General features: G+C 33.5%; 3 protein-coding genes across 6 annotated transcripts in view; 1 reads left to right on the plus strand and 2 right to left on the minus strand.

Moving 5' to 3' along the window:
- bw (brown) overlaps positions 1 to 6,036 on the plus strand; it is a 19,088-nt gene extending 13,052 nt beyond the window's left edge. The window contains exons 9-14 of the mRNA XM_017898315.1: positions 272 to 520; positions 2,548 to 2,781; positions 3,699 to 3,834; positions 4,422 to 4,527; positions 4,736 to 4,836; positions 5,834 to 6,036. Of these exons, the coding sequence (XP_017753804.1) occupies positions 272 to 520; positions 2,548 to 2,781; positions 3,699 to 3,834; positions 4,422 to 4,527; positions 4,736 to 4,836; positions 5,834 to 6,015 (1,008 nt within the window). The 3' untranslated portion in view covers positions 6,016 to 6,036. The remainder of the gene's footprint in view (positions 1 to 271; positions 521 to 2,547; positions 2,782 to 3,698; positions 3,835 to 4,421; positions 4,528 to 4,735; positions 4,837 to 5,833) is intronic.
- Positions 6,037 to 6,472: 436 nt separating this feature from the next.
- On the minus strand, positions 6,473 to 11,662 carry LOC108546316 (protein brown). The gene is given in 11 exon segments (XM_017898330.1): positions 6,473 to 6,654; positions 7,232 to 7,332; positions 7,848 to 8,089; positions 8,303 to 8,524; positions 8,920 to 9,022; positions 9,113 to 9,328; positions 9,645 to 9,834; positions 10,293 to 10,485; positions 10,580 to 10,760; positions 11,369 to 11,417; positions 11,511 to 11,662. Coding segments are annotated over 11 exon segments (1,830 nt in total). The 5' UTR covers position 11,662.
- Positions 11,663 to 15,954: 4,292 nt separating this feature from the next.
- Rab32 (RAS oncogene family member Rab32) overlaps positions 15,955 to 18,892 on the minus strand; it is a 54,516-nt gene continuing 51,578 nt past the window's right edge. For all 4 annotated transcript variants that reach the window (XM_017898407.1, XM_017898406.1, XM_017898405.1 and 1 more), the window contains 3 exons: positions 18,619 to 18,847; positions 17,673 to 17,998; positions 15,955 to 16,645 (listed from right to left, as the gene is read on the minus strand). In XM_017898407.1, the coding sequence (XP_017753896.1) occupies positions 16,532 to 16,645; positions 17,673 to 17,998; positions 18,619 to 18,847 (669 nt within the window). In that variant the 3' untranslated portion in view covers positions 15,955 to 16,531. The remainder of the gene's footprint in view (positions 16,646 to 17,672; positions 17,999 to 18,618; positions 18,848 to 18,892) is intronic.

The raw sequence follows: 18,892 nt of genomic DNA on the forward strand, positions 1-18,892 counted from the left end.
TATTAATTATGAATTAAAAATTATTATTATTATTATTATTATTGTTTATCATTACTTATTAATAAGTAATAATAAGTCAAAAAGTAATAATCCGAAACAAACACTTGTATTTTAGGATGTAAGGATGTACGTAAGAATGTCTAATCTAGGTGCCAAACCTTCTCGACACCCTGTATACCTAGATATCCATATCCGTTTCATGGTTAACGAGAAGAAATGTCGAGACACAGTGGTCGCTCGTAGTCACGCAATTCGGTGATCATGCACACAGGTGAATTGGATCTGCGACCAATACGAGAAATCGAAGTACGGCCAGAGGGTGTCCAATCTGATCGAATACTCTTGCGCCACGCTGCTGGACATTAGCGAGCTGCCCGCGATATTCTCAGAGGCCAATCTGTCCCTGAGAGACTTCAAGAAGGCCCGATCCTTCAGGCAGATCCGTTGGCTCACGTGGCGAACCTACCTCGACTACAAGCGAAACTACTCGTCCCATCTCTTGCGATTCGTCACGTACATGGTGAGCCGTCGCGACGCTGTACACGCGTTCCCCCTTTGACCATCCTTGGTCCCCTGATCCTCTTTCGTCTGCCTAGCTCCCAACGTGTTCCGCTCTCGTCGCTTTCGTTCGCGCAGTCGCTGCACAGGATGCCCCAGCTTCTGACGGATTGAATCGCAAGCTGGAGGACCGTTTTAAGGATAGAGGCAGCTGAAGTCGGGGAATAGGATTTAAAAGCGAGACCTTGTTTGTGCTTGTTTTCGTTTCGCGGTCGCGAAGATTAGTTCCTCGGTCCTGGCCTTGTAATTAGCGTTCCGAAAGCTCTCAGCCAGGCAAGTTAGCTGGCTTTCTGCCTGTTCACGCGCTGGGGGCTTCGTCAATTCTTCCTTTCATTCTTCGCGGCTTTTCACTCGATTTTCTTTCATATTTGCCTGGCTCCGATGCAAGTCTACGAAATTTCCAGGATTACGCGATGAATCGATAACTCGGCCGGGGTTAGACTGGATTTTTGGGTTGGTGGACATTCGAATGGAGACTTTGCGTGTCGCAGAGGTTTGGGATCCTCAGTTGAGACTCTTGGGGAGTGGTAGTTTGAGATTCAGCTTAGGATTCACTGTTTGGGGGTGAGCTGGATTTTGGTTCTTGCTTTGATCTGTATTCTCATCTCTATGGGGGCTGTTATCATAGTAATATAGTTAAATAATTAGACTTGTCTGAAGGACTAAGGGATCTATAAATTTTGAGTGATAGGCTTTGGATCCTGAGTTGAAGTTCAGCTTGGAGTCGAGACTTTTAGTAAAAGATAATTTGAGGTACAGTTTTTGATTAATTCTTTGGGGTGTGAGCTTGGTTTTGGTTCTTGCTTTGATCTCGTTATTAGATATTGGGGCAGTTATCATAGTAATAATAATTAAATGATTATACTTGTCTGAAGAATTAAAAATCGATAAATTTTGAATGGAAAATTGTCGATATTTCAGTGGCTGTAACTTCGTCAAATGAAATCGCAGAATAGTTTATTTTAGCTCGTTTTAAAGGGCAAAGCTTCTACTTTTTACATACTCCAGATGAATTTTTGAAATAAATTTTTATTTTAAGGCTTGAAGTAGAAAGTTATAGGTAACTACTTTTTTTAAGTTTCCGAGACTCGAGCGAGTCTACGGATCTTAAAAAATTTTTATCGCGATTCTTTTCATAGTGGATTTATAGAGGGAAGCTTCGTCTTTCCAACGAGTGCTTAAAAATTGATGTACCATTTTTTCTCACCATCTTATCGCGCTTCCTGTAAAGTGCGTATCGCTGGTATTAGAACGACGCATAATACACCATCGCGAGATTGTACAATTAAATCCCGAGAAATACATTTCAGAGGTGTAAAAGTAGAAGCATGGCTCTTTAAAACGAGCTGAAGTTTACTATTGTACGATTTTTTTTAACGGAGTTACAGGCACTCAAATATCGACAATTTTTCAGTCAAGATCTAGTAACTTTTTAATGTTGTGTCACTATATAAATTACCAGTAAAGAAACAAGTAACTAAATCAAGACTTACAAAGCTGTAAATACGTTGATATATAATTTTTAACGTTACATAACAGTGTAGGGGATTAATCTGTCCAGTTTGGTAAAAAGTTGAATTAGTATACTTAAGCCTCCATTTTCTATAATTTTAAATCTTCCGCCACTTACTAAGTTTGAAATTTTATTCGATCCAAGTTAGAAATTTTCTAACATTAAATCTTCCTACAGTTGTTATACATTACTCTCCTGAATGTATAATTTAGCGTCTCTGAATTTTTCCTGATATATTATAGATTATTCTACTCAATGTACTAACCCTAGATTTTCCCTAGTGCTTTATCATCCAACTTTCTTGAATTCCAAGTAAACTGTGTTACATAACCTACATTACATAACCCGGTAAGCTCGAAATCCAGATAAAATCGAGCATCAAAATGGCGTAAAATTCGGTATTTTTAAAAATTTCAATTTTTTTCAATCGAGGAGGATTTTTCCAAATTTTTTTTAATATTTCCTATTCTTTGAAGTTCGTAGGGCTGCTGATAGCATCACCATATGTGAACATCACTGGCCAACCGATGAACCAGGACACTATACAGAACATGCAGGGTCTTTTGTACCTGGTGGTCGTCGAGACAGCTTTCACGTTCAATTATGGTGTTTTCTACACGTTCCCACGAGAACTGCCACTCTTTCTACGGGACATTGCCAGTGGACTCTATGGCCCGTTGCCATATTACATCAGTAAGGTTATCGTCATGGTGAGATCCATTAAATAAATTATTAATTAGCAATAAATAACTCGAATCTTCCACCATTAATGTTACTATCTTGTTTGCATAAATTCGCGTTGATTATTTGGCAATTATAATTATTGTAATATTTTTCGATAAATTATTTAGTAGAGAATGTTAAAATATAATTATTCTAAATAAAGAATATTATTATATAATTATTATAATATTCTTTAATAAATTATTTATATTTAGTAAAGAATATTATTGTATAATTATTGTAATACTCTTTGATAAATTATTTAGTAACGAATATTGTTCTATAATTATTACAATACTCTTTGATAAATTATTTAGTAAAGAATATTGTTATATAATTATTACAATACTCTTTAATAAATTATTTACTAAATAAAAAATTATTTTTGGTAAATCACGAAATAAAAAATTTAAATATTCGAGACACTAGTTTCCCCCATAATACATAATATAAAATTTTTATATAAGATATCGAGGATAATATTTACATTAATTATCAAATTCTACAATTTATTATTTCTCTAACTATAATCAATTTTTAATCCTAGTCTCATTTATTATTATTGCATAAATACATTTGTTATTTATCGGTATCATACTTGCATAAAAAAATTACATACCACGTTAATTTGAGATCTAGCTTAGAGTTTAGAATTGGATGTGGATCATTAGGAATAACTCAGGTAGAAATGGATATATTAAACGAGTGATATTCGTAGAATAATCGACGCAAAATTGCTGCAGGTTTTCCCGTTTCAAAAAGTCACGCTATAACTCTGGTCCAGTTGATTTAATTGTGTACTGCCTTTTATGCTTTCGAGATATTACATTCCTCGTTGAATGGCGGCGAAATCCAATTTCCGATTTCAATGTACGGATATAGTGGATTTCGTGGAAATTTTCAGATACCCGGGGCGATAATACAGCCATTGCTGTACTCGGCTTTCATATTCGCAATCACGGGTCTGAAGGGTGGACTTTTAGGATTCGTTTACTTCACACTGCCAGTAGTTGCCTGCGCCATTTCTGCGTCCGCTCTTGGTGAGGATCGTAGTAGAGAAGATTAGCGAAAATAAGAAAAATTGGATGAAAAGGAAAAAGCCATAATTTTGCTGGTCCAATAGAGAAGAAAATTAATATTCTTCGAATTCTTCTAATAAAATTTAATTCGTCTTGTCAATCTTGATATATCGTTATTATAATTATCAATTGTATTACTGTCACGGTTAGTATCACAATTATATTGTTATTCGAGTAGTATTCTATTTGATCAATTGTTTAAAAAATTGAGAAAGAAGGAAAAATTATGAAAACAGAAGAAAAAGCAAATAAATTTCATATCTTTTATATTATCAAATATATTATTTAAATTTTCATTCCATAAAGCTAACTAGTACCTAAAAAATAATAATAACAATAAAAAATTGCAGATATGGGGCAAATAATTTTCATTGTAGCAAATAGCAAAAATAGTGGAAATAATTTTTATTATAGCAAATAGCAAAAATAGTGGAAATAATTTTCATTATAGAAAATAGCAAAAATAGTGGGAATAATTTTTATTAAAACAAAAGACAGTAAAAAAAATGGAAAATGAAGGGAAATAAAGATACTAATTTGTCAAGCAGGTTGTTTTCTGTCAGCATCCTTCCAGTCACTGGACACAGCTTCTTTATTCTCGGTGCCATTAGACTTCCTTGGTCTGATGTTCTGCGGAATTTATCTACACCTCGGGTGAGTAGAACTTTAGAAACTTAACATAAAAATTCGACAAGCTGCGTATCATTTTCTCACACCTGGATTCTCTTTCACTTTACCTTCAGATGAAATCGATAATGAAACTCGATAACAGTGCGTGATAAGTCTTGTTTTTCGCGGAGCGATTAATCGAGGATTTATAAGGCAAGTGTGAAATTGAAATAAACTTTGATTATTTTCGCAGGCACCTGGCGCCAGGTATAGCGTGGCTGAAATATCTGTCGCAATTCTATTATGGCCTCGAAGCGGTTTCCTTGACGCAATGGCTTCTAATCGATCGCATAAGTACGTAATTTGTTCATTGAACTCAGTTCAGTCAACTATTCCTACTACTTTCCTCTCTTTACCTTTATATATATATATTTATAAGTTATTTTAACGTGTGTATAATTTTTCTATTAATCCCAGTATGGCTATGACGAATATAAAAGATATTATCTTGAGAAATAAATAATTTTATAACGCGTCATATATACAGGGATGTGCCAGCAACGATAGTAAAACCAGAGAGGAGGTGATTCTACGTGAAAAAACAAATCGGAAATGAAGAATAAAATTTTCTCATTCGAAGCTTCGTTTTTGAGAGAATCGAATTTGAATATTCACTGAGTACGTGTGCACTTAGTTATATCTTAGGTGGATAAACCGTCAATACATCAGTATCGTGGTACAACCGAGGAGGGGGTTATTTTACGCGAAAAAACAAATCGAAAATGAAGAATAAAATTTTTTCATTCGAAGCTTCGTTTTTGAGAAAATCGACTTTAAATATGCACCAAGTACGCGTGCACTTAGCTGTGGCTTATATGGACGGACCATATATCAGCGTACTCTGTGAATATTTAACGTCGATTTTCTCGAAAACAAAGCTTGAAAAGAAAAAATTTTATTCTTTATTTTCGGTTTGTTTTTTCACATAGAATCACCTCTTCTTGGTTCTACTACCGTTACTGAGACACCCTGTATATATATTTCATTTTCCTCATAGAATGAAAAAATAATTATCTTCTGATCTCGATAAATTCTAAATTCGAGAAGGAAAAGATTTTAATTTTTGTATAAGTAATGGAAAAATAATTGGAATTAAAAAATAAACGTGCATTTTCCAAGATTTTTGTTGTCACGTACAGAAACATAGGAATGTTAATTCAAGCAGAAAATTTTTAAGTATACATTATAACCTAATTCGAGGATTTTAAGGTTTTGTAAGAAATGGAATTATGAAAAGGGAATTCGAGGTTATTTTTCTGCATTTTTGACGCATGAATCTTTCACGTTTAAGAATGCTCTCCGGACCCAGAAGAGCCGTGCATTTCCACTGGGCTAGGAGTTTTGGAGAAATATGGCTACTTGTCGAATCACTACGCCACGGACATAATAGGTCTTCTGCTGATTTTCGCGGCGAGCCATCTGGCGGGGTTTCTGGTAATCAGGTACAGGAGTCGCAAGGAGTCGGTCTACTGAATTATCTCATCCGAGCTTAACCCCTGCACTTGTAATCTTTTTCAAATTTACAACTTCTCTTCCTACGAGTTCGTCCTTAAAAAAATGCACAAACGTTTTATAATTTGTTACATGTCGAACGTTGTACAATTTCTTATTTTACTCTGGATGGTGTACTTATAACTAATCAATGGATTAAATGAGTAAACTATCAATCATCTTCGATCTCACTAAATAAATAGTTTATATATCGTCGATATTAACAATTTTGCCAAACAGGTTCGTTTACAATATCAATTAATTTAGGTATTTTGTAATAATAATTTTAAATACTTAATTTTAAATACTTCATTTTAAGGGTTAGGTACATAGATTATTTTACTTAAATTATTTTACTATTTATAAAAATATTCATGTAGAAGATATGTATCTGAGTGTTTATTATAAATTATTTTATGCGATCGAATGGTATAGTTCCTTATAATATCATTCTAATTTTTCTCCTTCTTCGTAGACCAAGGTAGCCAATGAGATTCATTACGATTGTTAAAATTATCAGGCCACTCAAATCCCAGACGATGTTTCTTTCCTCGAATCCGTATTCATAGAGCACCTCTTTTCCATTTCGTAAACAAGGCAAGTCACTAGACGTTAGACAACCTAAAAAAAATTAATTGATAAATTAACACCATGAAAATTATAATTAGGTATAGGGATTAATAATATTTCTATCTTTATAAAGATTACTATTAATTTCATCGAAAGAAAGGTTTCAATAAATGTAAAAATAGAAAATCTGGAATCAGTAATTTTGACTAGTGTGCTAGTTTTATATAGTGTTAAGTAGGTCGATTTATCTGGAAATTGTTAGTGTTCCAAATAAGTCACTAGACTTCTATTTTCCATCTGAAAATGTGATTACCAATGACTTTTGACCTTCTCGTATAATTATTGACGTTTTCAGAAAGTTAATACAGACATTTCAATTGCGTCGGAACTGAAATTTAGGTTATGTCGAGATCCGAGGAGAATGAGGTTAGAATTTAAATTAAGTCGATGTTTCTGTCCAAAAGAGATAGATCAGATTAAGTATTGATTGGATCCAGATGTCTTGCTCCAGATATATCTTTACAAGCCTGTCTCCAAAAATATTTCTCTATATCCGTCAATTCTCCAGGTAATATCTGAGAGGTCGCGAGAAGCTGACATAGTTTATTCAAGGATGCAATGTGCTCACCAATGTCGTCTACTCGTGACCAATAAATTATGGAAAGGGCCTCGTTCAGGTAAAAGAATATCGAGAAATATTTAAAACACGACAGATATGTGGGCAGCGACCTGAAAATATCACAACGACACATTTATTTTCATAACCTGTCGACTCGCGAGAAAGTTACGCCCTCTGTTAAACAGTTTGCATACTCTTTATGGTCTGCTTATTCTTGAGTGTTCGAGTCAAATATTCATAAAACCCTTGTAACGTTTTCTTGAACACGTTTACTCATGGATACTATACGACATTTAAATTTCCCCCTTTCTTTTACTTTTACCACCTTTTTCCACTTTTAATATTGAGGGCTGTATTCATGAAATTGGAGAATTTGAGAATTTAAGTTCAACGAATTTTTAAAAAATTAAAATTTTGTTCTCTTTTTATTTAAATTAATTTTGAGCCTAATATTAATAAATTCGAATGGTATTTTTTGTTTAATTTTGAGTTTAATTGATCACTGGGTAAAATTGATATCAATGAGTGGAAACTTTTGTGTTACTTTTGTTTTTTTTTTTAACTTCAAATATTATTTGAATATTGTTAATATAAGTAAGATAAATTTATTTTAATTACGTTGTACCTTAGATTGTAAAACATGCCAGCGGTTAACAGGAACAACATGTCTATGGGCACCATTATGGACGTAGCGACATCTATATCCTCGATCAAAATAGAGAACATTAAACCGTATGCCGTGCCGCAAAGTGCAGCTACCGATGTGGTTAAACAGTAAAATAAAAAGTTGGACAAATTTATTTCTGTAACCAGAATGAAATATATCACTGCTGTAAAAATCAGGGCCTTAAAAGTAGCTTTTGGCACCTGAAAAATATATAATCCCATCTTCAATGACTCAACATGGAAATAATTTAATTAATTTCTAAATAATTCTGCAACCAAATAATTCTATAATTTTATGTATATATTATATACGCACGTATTACGACTGAACGATTTCCATGCCAGATGGCGCGATTGAGTATCAGCGTGAATTTTTATCTCGTTAAAAGGTCTAACATAAAGTGATACTGTTACCAGACCGCAGAACGTGGCGGCGTAGTAGGGCCCACAGCCATAAACGCCGTTCTCGCGTAGATAAATCAAAAGTTGGCCAGGGAATTCGTAAATCACGGAGTAGGCGACCGTGAACGAAATTTCAGAGCTCATCATGTACAGTGCACCCCTCACGTTCTGCACGCCCTCCTGCGTGCTCGGATTAATTCCCGTATAAAAAGTGGCCACCGCCGCCATGGAGAGCTGCGATTAATTTAAATTACAACCCCTTTCACCCATTCTCCCCTCTCACCCACCCTCCCTCAAGTTTCCTTTTCTCGCCGCTAGAGCGCTCGTTTGCAAAATTGCGTTCGGTAATTCTTACACCGGAAACGGGCAAAAAGCCATAGCTACCAGTTTCCGACTGCTTTACACCATTTTTTCAATCCTTTCTACAATTTCCTCTTTTTTTCGTATTTATATTTTAAGTTTTTTTTTATAGATTTTAATTCCCAATTTTATTTTTTGATACTTCGCTTATTCCCTTTTTTAGGTTATGTTTTTCATTACTAGTTTTTAGAACAGAGGGTGAATTTTGGAGGTTCGTTACTCCTTCGTGTATTTGTGAAACGATAATTTAGAGGTTATGTTTGACTCACGATGTAAGAAAGCCAGGAGATCCATCCGTCAAAGATAGTTCTTCGATTCTGGACCCAAATCCTCCACGTTAACCAAGAAAATTAAAAAAAGTATCCTGCTTTCCTGTAAATTATTCCCGTTGCAAAAGAAGACTCTCCTGGATAAGATTTTTCCTCTTTTTCCTCTTTTTCCGCGAAGAAATCCTATTATTACCTCTGCGGTTCGATTTCCAACTCCCTGCTGTTCGTGATTTCGGGAATCCTCGAGAGAGAAGATCGCGAGAATGCTCGACATATCTTATCGATAAGTTCTCTAGGTCCAGTGTCCTCGCGACTGGGATTTGTCGCGGTCGTTTCGGGGTTTCCCGGAGATAAGAGTTTTATGTAGTACTCGGACTCGTCGAAGCCAACCGGGCATTCGTAACCTAGGCTATATTCGTCGGCCATTTTGAGGTTAACGACACTTGGAAATATTTGAATTAAAATTAACCATATCTTACAAATATTCATTCAATATTTTCTTCACTTTTACTTTAGAGAATAAAATTTAATTTTCCAAAGAATTTAAATTAAGTTATTAAAGATTCTTAAATTTGGAAATTTCTGTGAGAAATTCTCAGATTCCAATTGTCTTGCTGGAGAACTTTTGTTATAGACTATATAAATTAAATTTAATTGACAATTTTTAAAAGTTCCTTTCTTTGTTTGCAGGCTAGAAATATTATGGATAAATAAAAACAAGATACCCGAGGAAAAATTTTGTAGCATCTTCCACAGTTCCAATATAACCAGTTTTCCCATCAGATAAGAACAGCACGTGACTAAATAAATTGTATATGTCCATTCCTGGCTGATGAATCGTGCAAAACACTATAGACTCCAGGCTTACAGACCTCAATGCATGTACCACTTGCAGCGCAGAAAACGTGTCCAAACCTGACATTTCAGTTTTACAACGCATTTTACGGTAATGAATTAATTAAAAATTTAAAAAAAAATGAGCAATTTTAATTCTATATTAACGAACAAAATAGATTTTAACTAACAATCATACTTGATACTAAACAGTTCAAAAATTAAAGTATCAAGAAATTATAAATTTCAGATATCCGAGGATATAAAATTCTAAAACTTTGAGAATTTTTAATTTAAAAAATTTAAGAATTCACAATTTCAAAAATTTCAAATATCAAGAATTTTTAAATACAGGAATTTTTAAGTTTAAGATTTCAAAATTTTGAGAAATTAAAATTTAAAAAATTTAAAAATTTAGGATTGCAAAAATTAAAAAATTTTTGAAATGTGATAATATAATATATCATAAACAAATATCGCAATATAACCCTAGAACAAACCCTTTCCTAAACCTTCGAATCGATATTTTTTTCGGTTACCTGTAGTTGGTTCGTCAAGGAACACAATCTTTGGCCTGGTGATCAACTCACTGGCCAAAGAGAGTCGTTTCCTCTGGCCACCAGATAGCCTCGATATCAGCACATCTTTGCAATCGATCAGTCCCAGCTCCATCGATAATTTCGTTGACAATAACCTCCTCTGTGCTCTGCTCGCATTCATCTTTAACGCGTACTGCACAAGCCAATCGATTTATCATGGATTATGCTTGATGTTAATTAACAGTGATCGATGTTTAATTAAGTTGATCCTAACTGAAATGAAATACCGAGAACAATAAGTGTTCCTCTACTGTGAGCGAGGTTGGTAGAGCGTCGAATTGTGGTAGGTAGCTGGACACTTTCGACATAGTCTCTCGTGAAATAGTTTGTCCATTTATTGTCACCGATCCAGCTGTCGGTATAACTTTTCCAGCCAAAGAAGCCAGAAACGTAGTTTTCCCAGCACCACTAAGAAGAAACGTGATCGTGATACTACTTGGATTTAGGATTTTTAAATTTTAGTGACTTCTACTGCTTAATTTTTTGTTATTCTTTAATTCGTGATTTGAGGTTAGAATGTTTTCATGAAAGTTTGACATTAGATTTCTACTTGAGGTAATAGGTGAGGCAAATTTTTGTGGAAGTAGTAAACATAATATCAGAGCATACTCTATGTAAAAATACTGATCATTTTTATAATAATTTGAATTTATAAAATAACCTAAAATGTACATATGTATATTCAACTAATATCAAGTTTGATCCAAAATTTATATTGCATTAATATAATTCATACTACACATATTAATATAGATTATATTATTTATACAATACATACAATTTATACATTTCATTTTTAACAAACTAAAGAATACTCAAATGCTCTGGTAATATAATTATAACTATGGTTAAAATGATTATTATTTAAGAATTCATACAAGGTGGAATTGATTAATTTAGATACTAAGTGTCTCATATATACAGACCATTAATCATACTTAGTTATTTATTTCAGTTAATCAATATTCCCTTATGCCATGAATCCATACTAAAAGTTACTACAAATATTCGTGTACCTTGGTCCCATTATAGCAACCAGATTCCCTGTCACAGCATAACCACTCACTGCAATCCACACACTCATTAACTCTACCAAACAAGTCCATAATTCGTCTGGTTTAACTCTAATCAAAGAAACAAATTTTTTTTCAACATCACCTCCTTTCAGTATGGTCAAAGATTCTTCATATTCTCTTCTTCGAAATTTTCTCCAAATAGTTCTCAGAAAATCTCGTTCTTGTTGAACATTGACCGTCAAGTTATCCCAGACGACCATGTTGCCGTCATCCTCCATTTCCTCGAGAATCATGTTGCGTAGGTCACGAACTAGACGCGAAATCACGTAAGACGTCTGGTAGACTCAGGACCAACTAACGCTTATCGGCGTTATCTAACCTCTTTCTTGGCGAAGAAAATCCACAATAATGGTATCTTCGTCTTATTAAACATCTTAGAAAATAAACTAATTAAGAGATTAAGTACAATGCTGCAGACGACTGTATCTTTATTCTTCTTTTAAGTCTACCATTGTGGTAACTATCTGTTGAGGTTGCAGAATATTAAGCTTGATGTTTATATTTACAGATAAGTGGCAACTGAACAAAATATTGATATATAAAATATAAAATTAAATTGTAATATATGAAATATAAAACTTGTATTTGTAATGTATAAAATATTAACTTATTCTGAAAATAATATAAAATTAAATTTAGATAGAGTAGAGTAAAAATTAACTTATTGAAAAACTAGTGGATTTTAAACATAATATTGGAAAGGTAAAAGAGAGAATAGAGTTGGAGAAAGTAAAAGAAAGAGAACTAAGAAGACAAAGCTGCACATGTGTCTCTGTGGTTGCGCAAGGCACCAAAGGAAAAATCATAAAAAGACTTAATTACAGTAGGACAAAGACCAAGAGGAAGGAAACTAAAATTTCTACAAAGAGGATAGTTAGGATAAAAAATAGAGTAGAACTAGATATATAGTATTTAAGATATATAACTTGGTGTTTAATTTGGTATTTAAGATTTAGTTGGCAGAAGAGGCAATGATAGGGGATTTTAATGACTGATATTAAGACTAATAAAGATTTCTTAAATGGTAGACTTTGTTGAAGAGGAAAATGAAGCAGCAATGTAGTAAAAAACAATTACGGTTAGTGCATCTACATTATCATGAGCTACACTATCATTTTACAATTGAAATAAATTTTACATGACACTCAACAAGCTTACTTAGTAGACTGTGATAACTGATAACTTCCAAATGTTAGTTTGATTCTAAAGAAATATGATATCAATGCTACTTGAGAGCTCAACTTTCATGGGGTGTTTAGAAAATGGAAGGGTATTTCTAAAACTTCAGGTAACATATTTTAAAGTCACTGAAATACATAAAGGACTAGAAATATAATATTTTGGGATGAGGTTAAAACGTAACTAGACAAACCTTTCTGTTTTTTGTTTGAAAAATAGTAAAAATTATTTTGTTCATTAACTATTGTTAATAAATTACAATTGAGTCATTTTATTTCACTATGTATAAAAAAAAAAGGTACTCGTGAAATAATCTGGTACATTACCAACATTTTTCTAAGTTAGCTATAGCGACATCCAGGGACAGGTTTGAGAAGCGTTGCATTAAAAGCTGCTGGTATAGTGAACACGTAAAAAAGGATGCTGGGTTGCGAGTATCATTTACGTAACAATGATTACACGCGCGATGGCTATGAAGTCACGAATGAATGGATGAAAAAACGTGGCTTTTCGTTAAGGATTTTCGCTTAATAGAAAACAACCATAAACGCAGGTGACTCCTTATGCATACATTTTTCTAAATAAATTAAGGATATTTGAAATGAGCAATTTTTTCTGTTTGTTTTTTGTAAATATTATATTTTAATGCCTGTGTTTCGATAGTAGAATTAAATTGTCAATTTAATTGTTAATTTATAGTTAATTGTTAATTTATAGGAATCTATTTTTACCTCTCTACTTTTTAACAATATTCAAATTACATGTTGACAATGGTTATGAATTATTAATTTATACGTATGTGGACTTCTTCTGTATCTAGTGAAACATTTTTTGTGAAAGACACTTATTTAAGCATGTTGATTTAAGAAAAGCTTATGTAAGTTCAAACATAGATGGTGAGGCAGGATAGGTTAAAGTCAAACTGGTCAATACAGTGATGGAAAGTTTAATATTTGCATGAATACTGCAGGAAGTGAAAGTGAATGGTACTATATGGTACTAGGATAGTCTAAGGACACCTGTGTCCTGTTTTATGTAATATTCATTACCTGCTGGTAACAGAGCTGTGCAAATAATTAAATACATAAATAACAAGGTTAGAATGGCCAGAAAATAAGCATCATGAACAAAGGTGGGAGCATAGTCAATAATGAAATTAAGGAAATAGAGAAATAAAATGCTTTGCAATGGATCATTATATTGAATCTCAATCACTTTACTATAAATTATATGTATATATAACATGCTTCTTATACATATAAATACAATCTGTATATATATAATATGTATGAACAAAGTATCTCCATTTAAAAAAAAAAAAAAAAAAAAAAAAAAAAAAAAAAAAAAAAAAAAAAAAAAAAAAAAAAAAAAAAAAGAAGAAGAAGATGTAGAGGAAACACGAAAACACGTGGTACGCAGAGATACACGATTTCCGTTTCCCATGTTTAAATATATCATGGACATTAATGATTCGTATAAAAAACACTACTTAGATCGACGTGTTAGAAAATGAATCGTTTTCCAAGCAGTCGCGTTTTCAACGTAGAACCACTTCTCGAGTTCGTTTGGAGAATAATTATATAAACTAGACTTATCATAGTAAACGATCGATAGTCGGCTACCTGTTAGCTACTTTTCAGTTCAATTAGAAATAAGTCACGGCCGTGTCCATAAAACTCTACATCGCTCGCAAGTTACAAAATGAAAAAAGTACATACATGCTTTTCTTACAACTTTTAATTCATAATTTCGTTTATGAAAAATTCGTTGTTTAATTCGTAAACATTATGGAAGAATCCTACGTTGTTAATTGGCAAGCTGACATTCATAATGATGTAAGTGAAACTTTTGTGAATTTTGGTTAATCACAATTTTTTAACCTTCAAAATTTGACTCTCTGTCAAAACGCTTTATATAATTTTATAATTTCAAAAAATATATTGATCCTTTTATAATAAATGTGAGATATCATTTTGTGAAAAATAGCTGTGAACTAACCTACACCATTATGATTCATAGTCTCCCAATTGGCGACGCAAGTTACAGTTTCTTCGTTTATTTTTTTTTTCTTTTTTTCTCTTAATAAAAAATCATGATGAAACTTAATGGTTAAAGTCGATATAAAAAGTATTGGAATGTGAGAGCGGTTTATTCATTAGGTTTATGTTAGTCTTTGGCGATTGAAGGGAACAGAGAAAGATGAAGTAGAAAACAATTACGAATATAAAACTTATTTAACAATAATAAAATTCCCTAGATTTTAATGAAATTTACCTCCTGTTAATTTGACTTCCAAAAATTACATGTTTTGATATATTGAACAAAAATTTTATTGTCAATAAATTTCATGGTAGATATTTGGATGTTAATTGTAAAGATACCATTGCTGAATAAAATTATAGTTTTCTACTTCAAATATTCTTTTCCCCCTTAAATCTTTTCTGCCAGACCAAATGTATCTATAATAGTCTTTGCTATCCGTATTCTTTTATAGACACTTAAAAATTTCACGTTCTATACTGTACAGCAATAACGAAACGTAGAACTAAATTTCTGGAATGGATTTCCTGGAATGAACCATTCGCATCTGGCATCAAAGAATCGCAAAGTTCGAGCAGGTTATGTTTACAGGCTTTCAGTGATAGATAAATTGATTATTCGTCGCATTAGTCTCGTGTTAACAAAAAGGCAAGAGTTCTTAGTAAGCAGTGCTTAGTTTCGATCGACTTTTAATGATTACCGCTAAAATGTTAAAATCGCTAGTATAAACGTTGTACCGAGTTCCCCTCGCCATTCGTTGCTTTACAATCTTCTTTCATTTTTCTGTATAAGCCAGTACAGAGTTTAGAGGTACAGTGAGCTAGGAATGCTGAAATGAGTTACATTTGCCTAACTTAAAATCTTTGTATCTCTAATGAGATATTTTATATTAGGAATTAGTCGAGTAAGAATTAAAATTATTTAAACTTTTTTAGGATTATAAAATATTACAAAATAATAATAATATAACATGATAAAAATTCAAACTTCTTAGAACTAAAAAAACAATTCTAAATAAGACACAGAAAACATAATGTTCAAATAGCTTAGAAACAAATAAAGGATAGGAATAAATCCTTATTTCATATTTCTTTAATCATTTAACCTAACTTGAACGTTTTTAATAAAATCTCTTAAAAACTTAATATATAATCAGACTGATCAAATAATTATACCTAACCTATTCAAATTATCTGAATTGTTTAGGTCTCTATTACGATGGGAACAATACTTTTCCATTATACATAATCACTATCAGCAACAGAACTAGAATTAATAATTAACTAACTCATCCTCAATCCCTCGTTGTGATTGAGTAACACATTCAGTCATGAACACCATCAATATTTACCCACCTCCTGGTCTATCTAATTTCCCTATCAAATGTCTATGTATCCACACTACAAATTTCAGACCAAACTAACTAATCAATTATCAATTACAAGAACCAACATCCTAGTCATCTAAAGTACACCATTCTCCACCTCTGTTCAGCATTCCAAGCTCCACCTCCACTAGTGTAGCTAACCTATCTCTCAACAAACATGTGTGTGTATATACAAACGGCAAGTGCAAGAACGACGATCGATTTCACGTGAGTTCTCAGCCAGCGACAGTTAACAATATACGAGGAAGAGTCGAAATCCCACAGACGATACCAGTCGTGAGACGATTAATGACTCTGGTCGGTGGAATAGTCGCCATTAAGGTTCGTTTCATGAGTGGGACGTTAGTTACACGATCCAGACGAGATCCAACGACGAGGATAGTCGACGTGGAACTAGCGGATCGGGACTCTCGTGTCATGGCACCGACAGCTACACGGTGATGGCAGGACGACGATAACGGACCGGACGATCCTGCTATCGGTGGATTACCGATTCGTCAGCAGGAGCAGGATTTCTTTGAACTGGTCGGCGACTGATTCAACGCGAAACGCTCGCCATCATTCTGTTCCTGAGAGCCGTTCCCCTTCATCAACTGATCATTTTGAAGTATCTGAAAAATGAAACAAATGGAGTTTATTAATAAAGATAAACAGGGATTATTGAACCTAAATAACCATTAAATCCAGTGGAATCATTTAATATTATTCATTTAATTTTTACAATTTTTTTGAACAAGAAAATAATTTACTGCGAGAGATTGTTCTACATGCAAAACTAAGTCGAAAATGTAGAATAAAATTTCTTTATTTGTAGCCCCGTTTTCGAGAAAAATTGGTATGAAATAGCAGTCGTCAACGCTCCCACGAGAGCCATACTAAGTTGGGAGTTAGGAGGGCGCTCGCGCTCCCAATTCATTTTCAAACTTGATTTTCTTAAAAACGAAGCTTCTAGCAAAAAAATTTTATTCTTCTTTTTTAACGTATTTTTACACGTAGAATCAATTTCTACCTATTTTTATCATCCATTTCATAGTTATAATGGATTTAAACATTGACTAAATGAAATAATTATCGGGAAAATTGTTTAAATATTTTCTCAACTTCGAGTATTACAGTATATAACTATGCTAGTATTTTTTACTATATGAAGGGGAAAGCTTGAGACGAATTTGCCGACTGGTGACGCAGATGTTGCCACGGCGCCAAATGACTTTTCAGCAAACAACAATTAACTATGCATCTTAAGACGATCACCTTGGCGCGAAAATACGTCATTGATAAATCCACCGGACGCATTGTACGCACATAATACACATAAAACGCTAATCGCGGGGACAACACGATATGCCACAAATAACTTATGCGTAGCTCTTAGACTATCTTCGTTAATTGAATTTCGCAGCGGAATCAACGAAAACAACGTCAGAAAATAAATTCGGGTTTATTTATCGTATTCATCGTATTACGATAATATTTTATGACATTTTATTAATTATGTCAACAATATAATTCCCGTCGCATCTTCAACAAACAGAATTATTATTACAGAAATAAAAGAAATAATATACGATATGGATGATAAATAATGATAATGATACTAAATAATAACTAAACGTATGATCGGTGAATATTACTCACTTTATTAACAAGAAATCGTGCAGCCTCCTCAATGTTAATGTTCTCCTTGGCCGAAGTCTCGAACCATCCAGCAAAATTTTTCTCCTTGCAATATTCGTCCATTTTCGTCGGCGAATTCACTAGGCCCTCCTTCTGTTGGTCACACTTGTTCGCCAGAAGAACGCACGGGATTGGTGAGCCGTCAGGAAGTTGAACTTTCGAGTCCAAATCTTGCTTCCATTTTACCACCGCGTCCAAGGTGGCGCTTCTCGTCACGTCGAACACTATGAACGCGCCCACGGCCTCTTTGTAGTATACTCTCGTCATATTCCCAAACCTCTCTTGACCTGAAGACGAACAAAAAGAAATACGAGCTTGGTAAAATATTTAATTAATTTCAAAAAATATTTAATTTCATGCTAACTAAGTATTTAGTTTTGGTACATATCTTTATCCATTTCCTAGTTACTTTTCCCTGGATAATTTAAGGTTTCTTGTAATTAATCTGTTAGTTATTTATTTCCCTTATTTATGTAGAAGAAAATAAATTTATTCAAACGGAGGTACAAAATTAATATCACGTTAGGAATGTACGTAGTATAACAATCGGGACAAAAGACTTGAAAGGAAAGTTTCCCACGAAATTCCTTCCACTAGAGAAAAGAGAATTCCTTCCACCAGAGTCAACAGAACTGCTGTATAGACTATAGGTCTAGTGGCGCCAAATTCAAATTAAACACACTCCCTCTACAAACAATTATCCTTCAAAACACCTAGAACACTAGGTTTCCCCAGTCAAAAATCACTCAAAATAATTATTCCAAATATCCAATATCCATCGAGTTCAAAATCGAAAAAAAAAAAATCTCAAAAATATTAAAAATAAAGAAGGATAAGAACGAGGCTAGAAAGGAAATAAAGGAAAAGGGTAATGAAAACCAGAAATAGAAGGAAAAATTAGACCAACCTGCGATATCCCATAGCTGCAACCTTATAATCGTGTGCGGGTCCCAGTTCAACACTTTCAGCGCAAAGTCAACGCCAATGGTCGCGCGATAATGCTGCGAGAAGAATTGATGGACGTATCTCTTGATGATGGACGTCTTTCCGGCGCCGAGCTCGCCGATCACCAGGATTTTATACAAGTGCTCTCGTTTCTCGCCTAATCCGGCATTCGGTGCATTGTTCTGTGACGACTGTGAGAACAAAAACAGGATTTCATGCCATTAGTCGCCGGTTGT

The sequence above is a fragment of the Eufriesea mexicana genome, unplaced genomic scaffold (genome assembly GCF_001483705.2).
Source record: "Eufriesea mexicana isolate 0111107269 unplaced genomic scaffold, ASM148370v2 scaffold657, whole genome shotgun sequence".
Taxonomy (NCBI): Eukaryota; Metazoa; Arthropoda; class Insecta; order Hymenoptera; family Apidae; genus Eufriesea; species Eufriesea mexicana.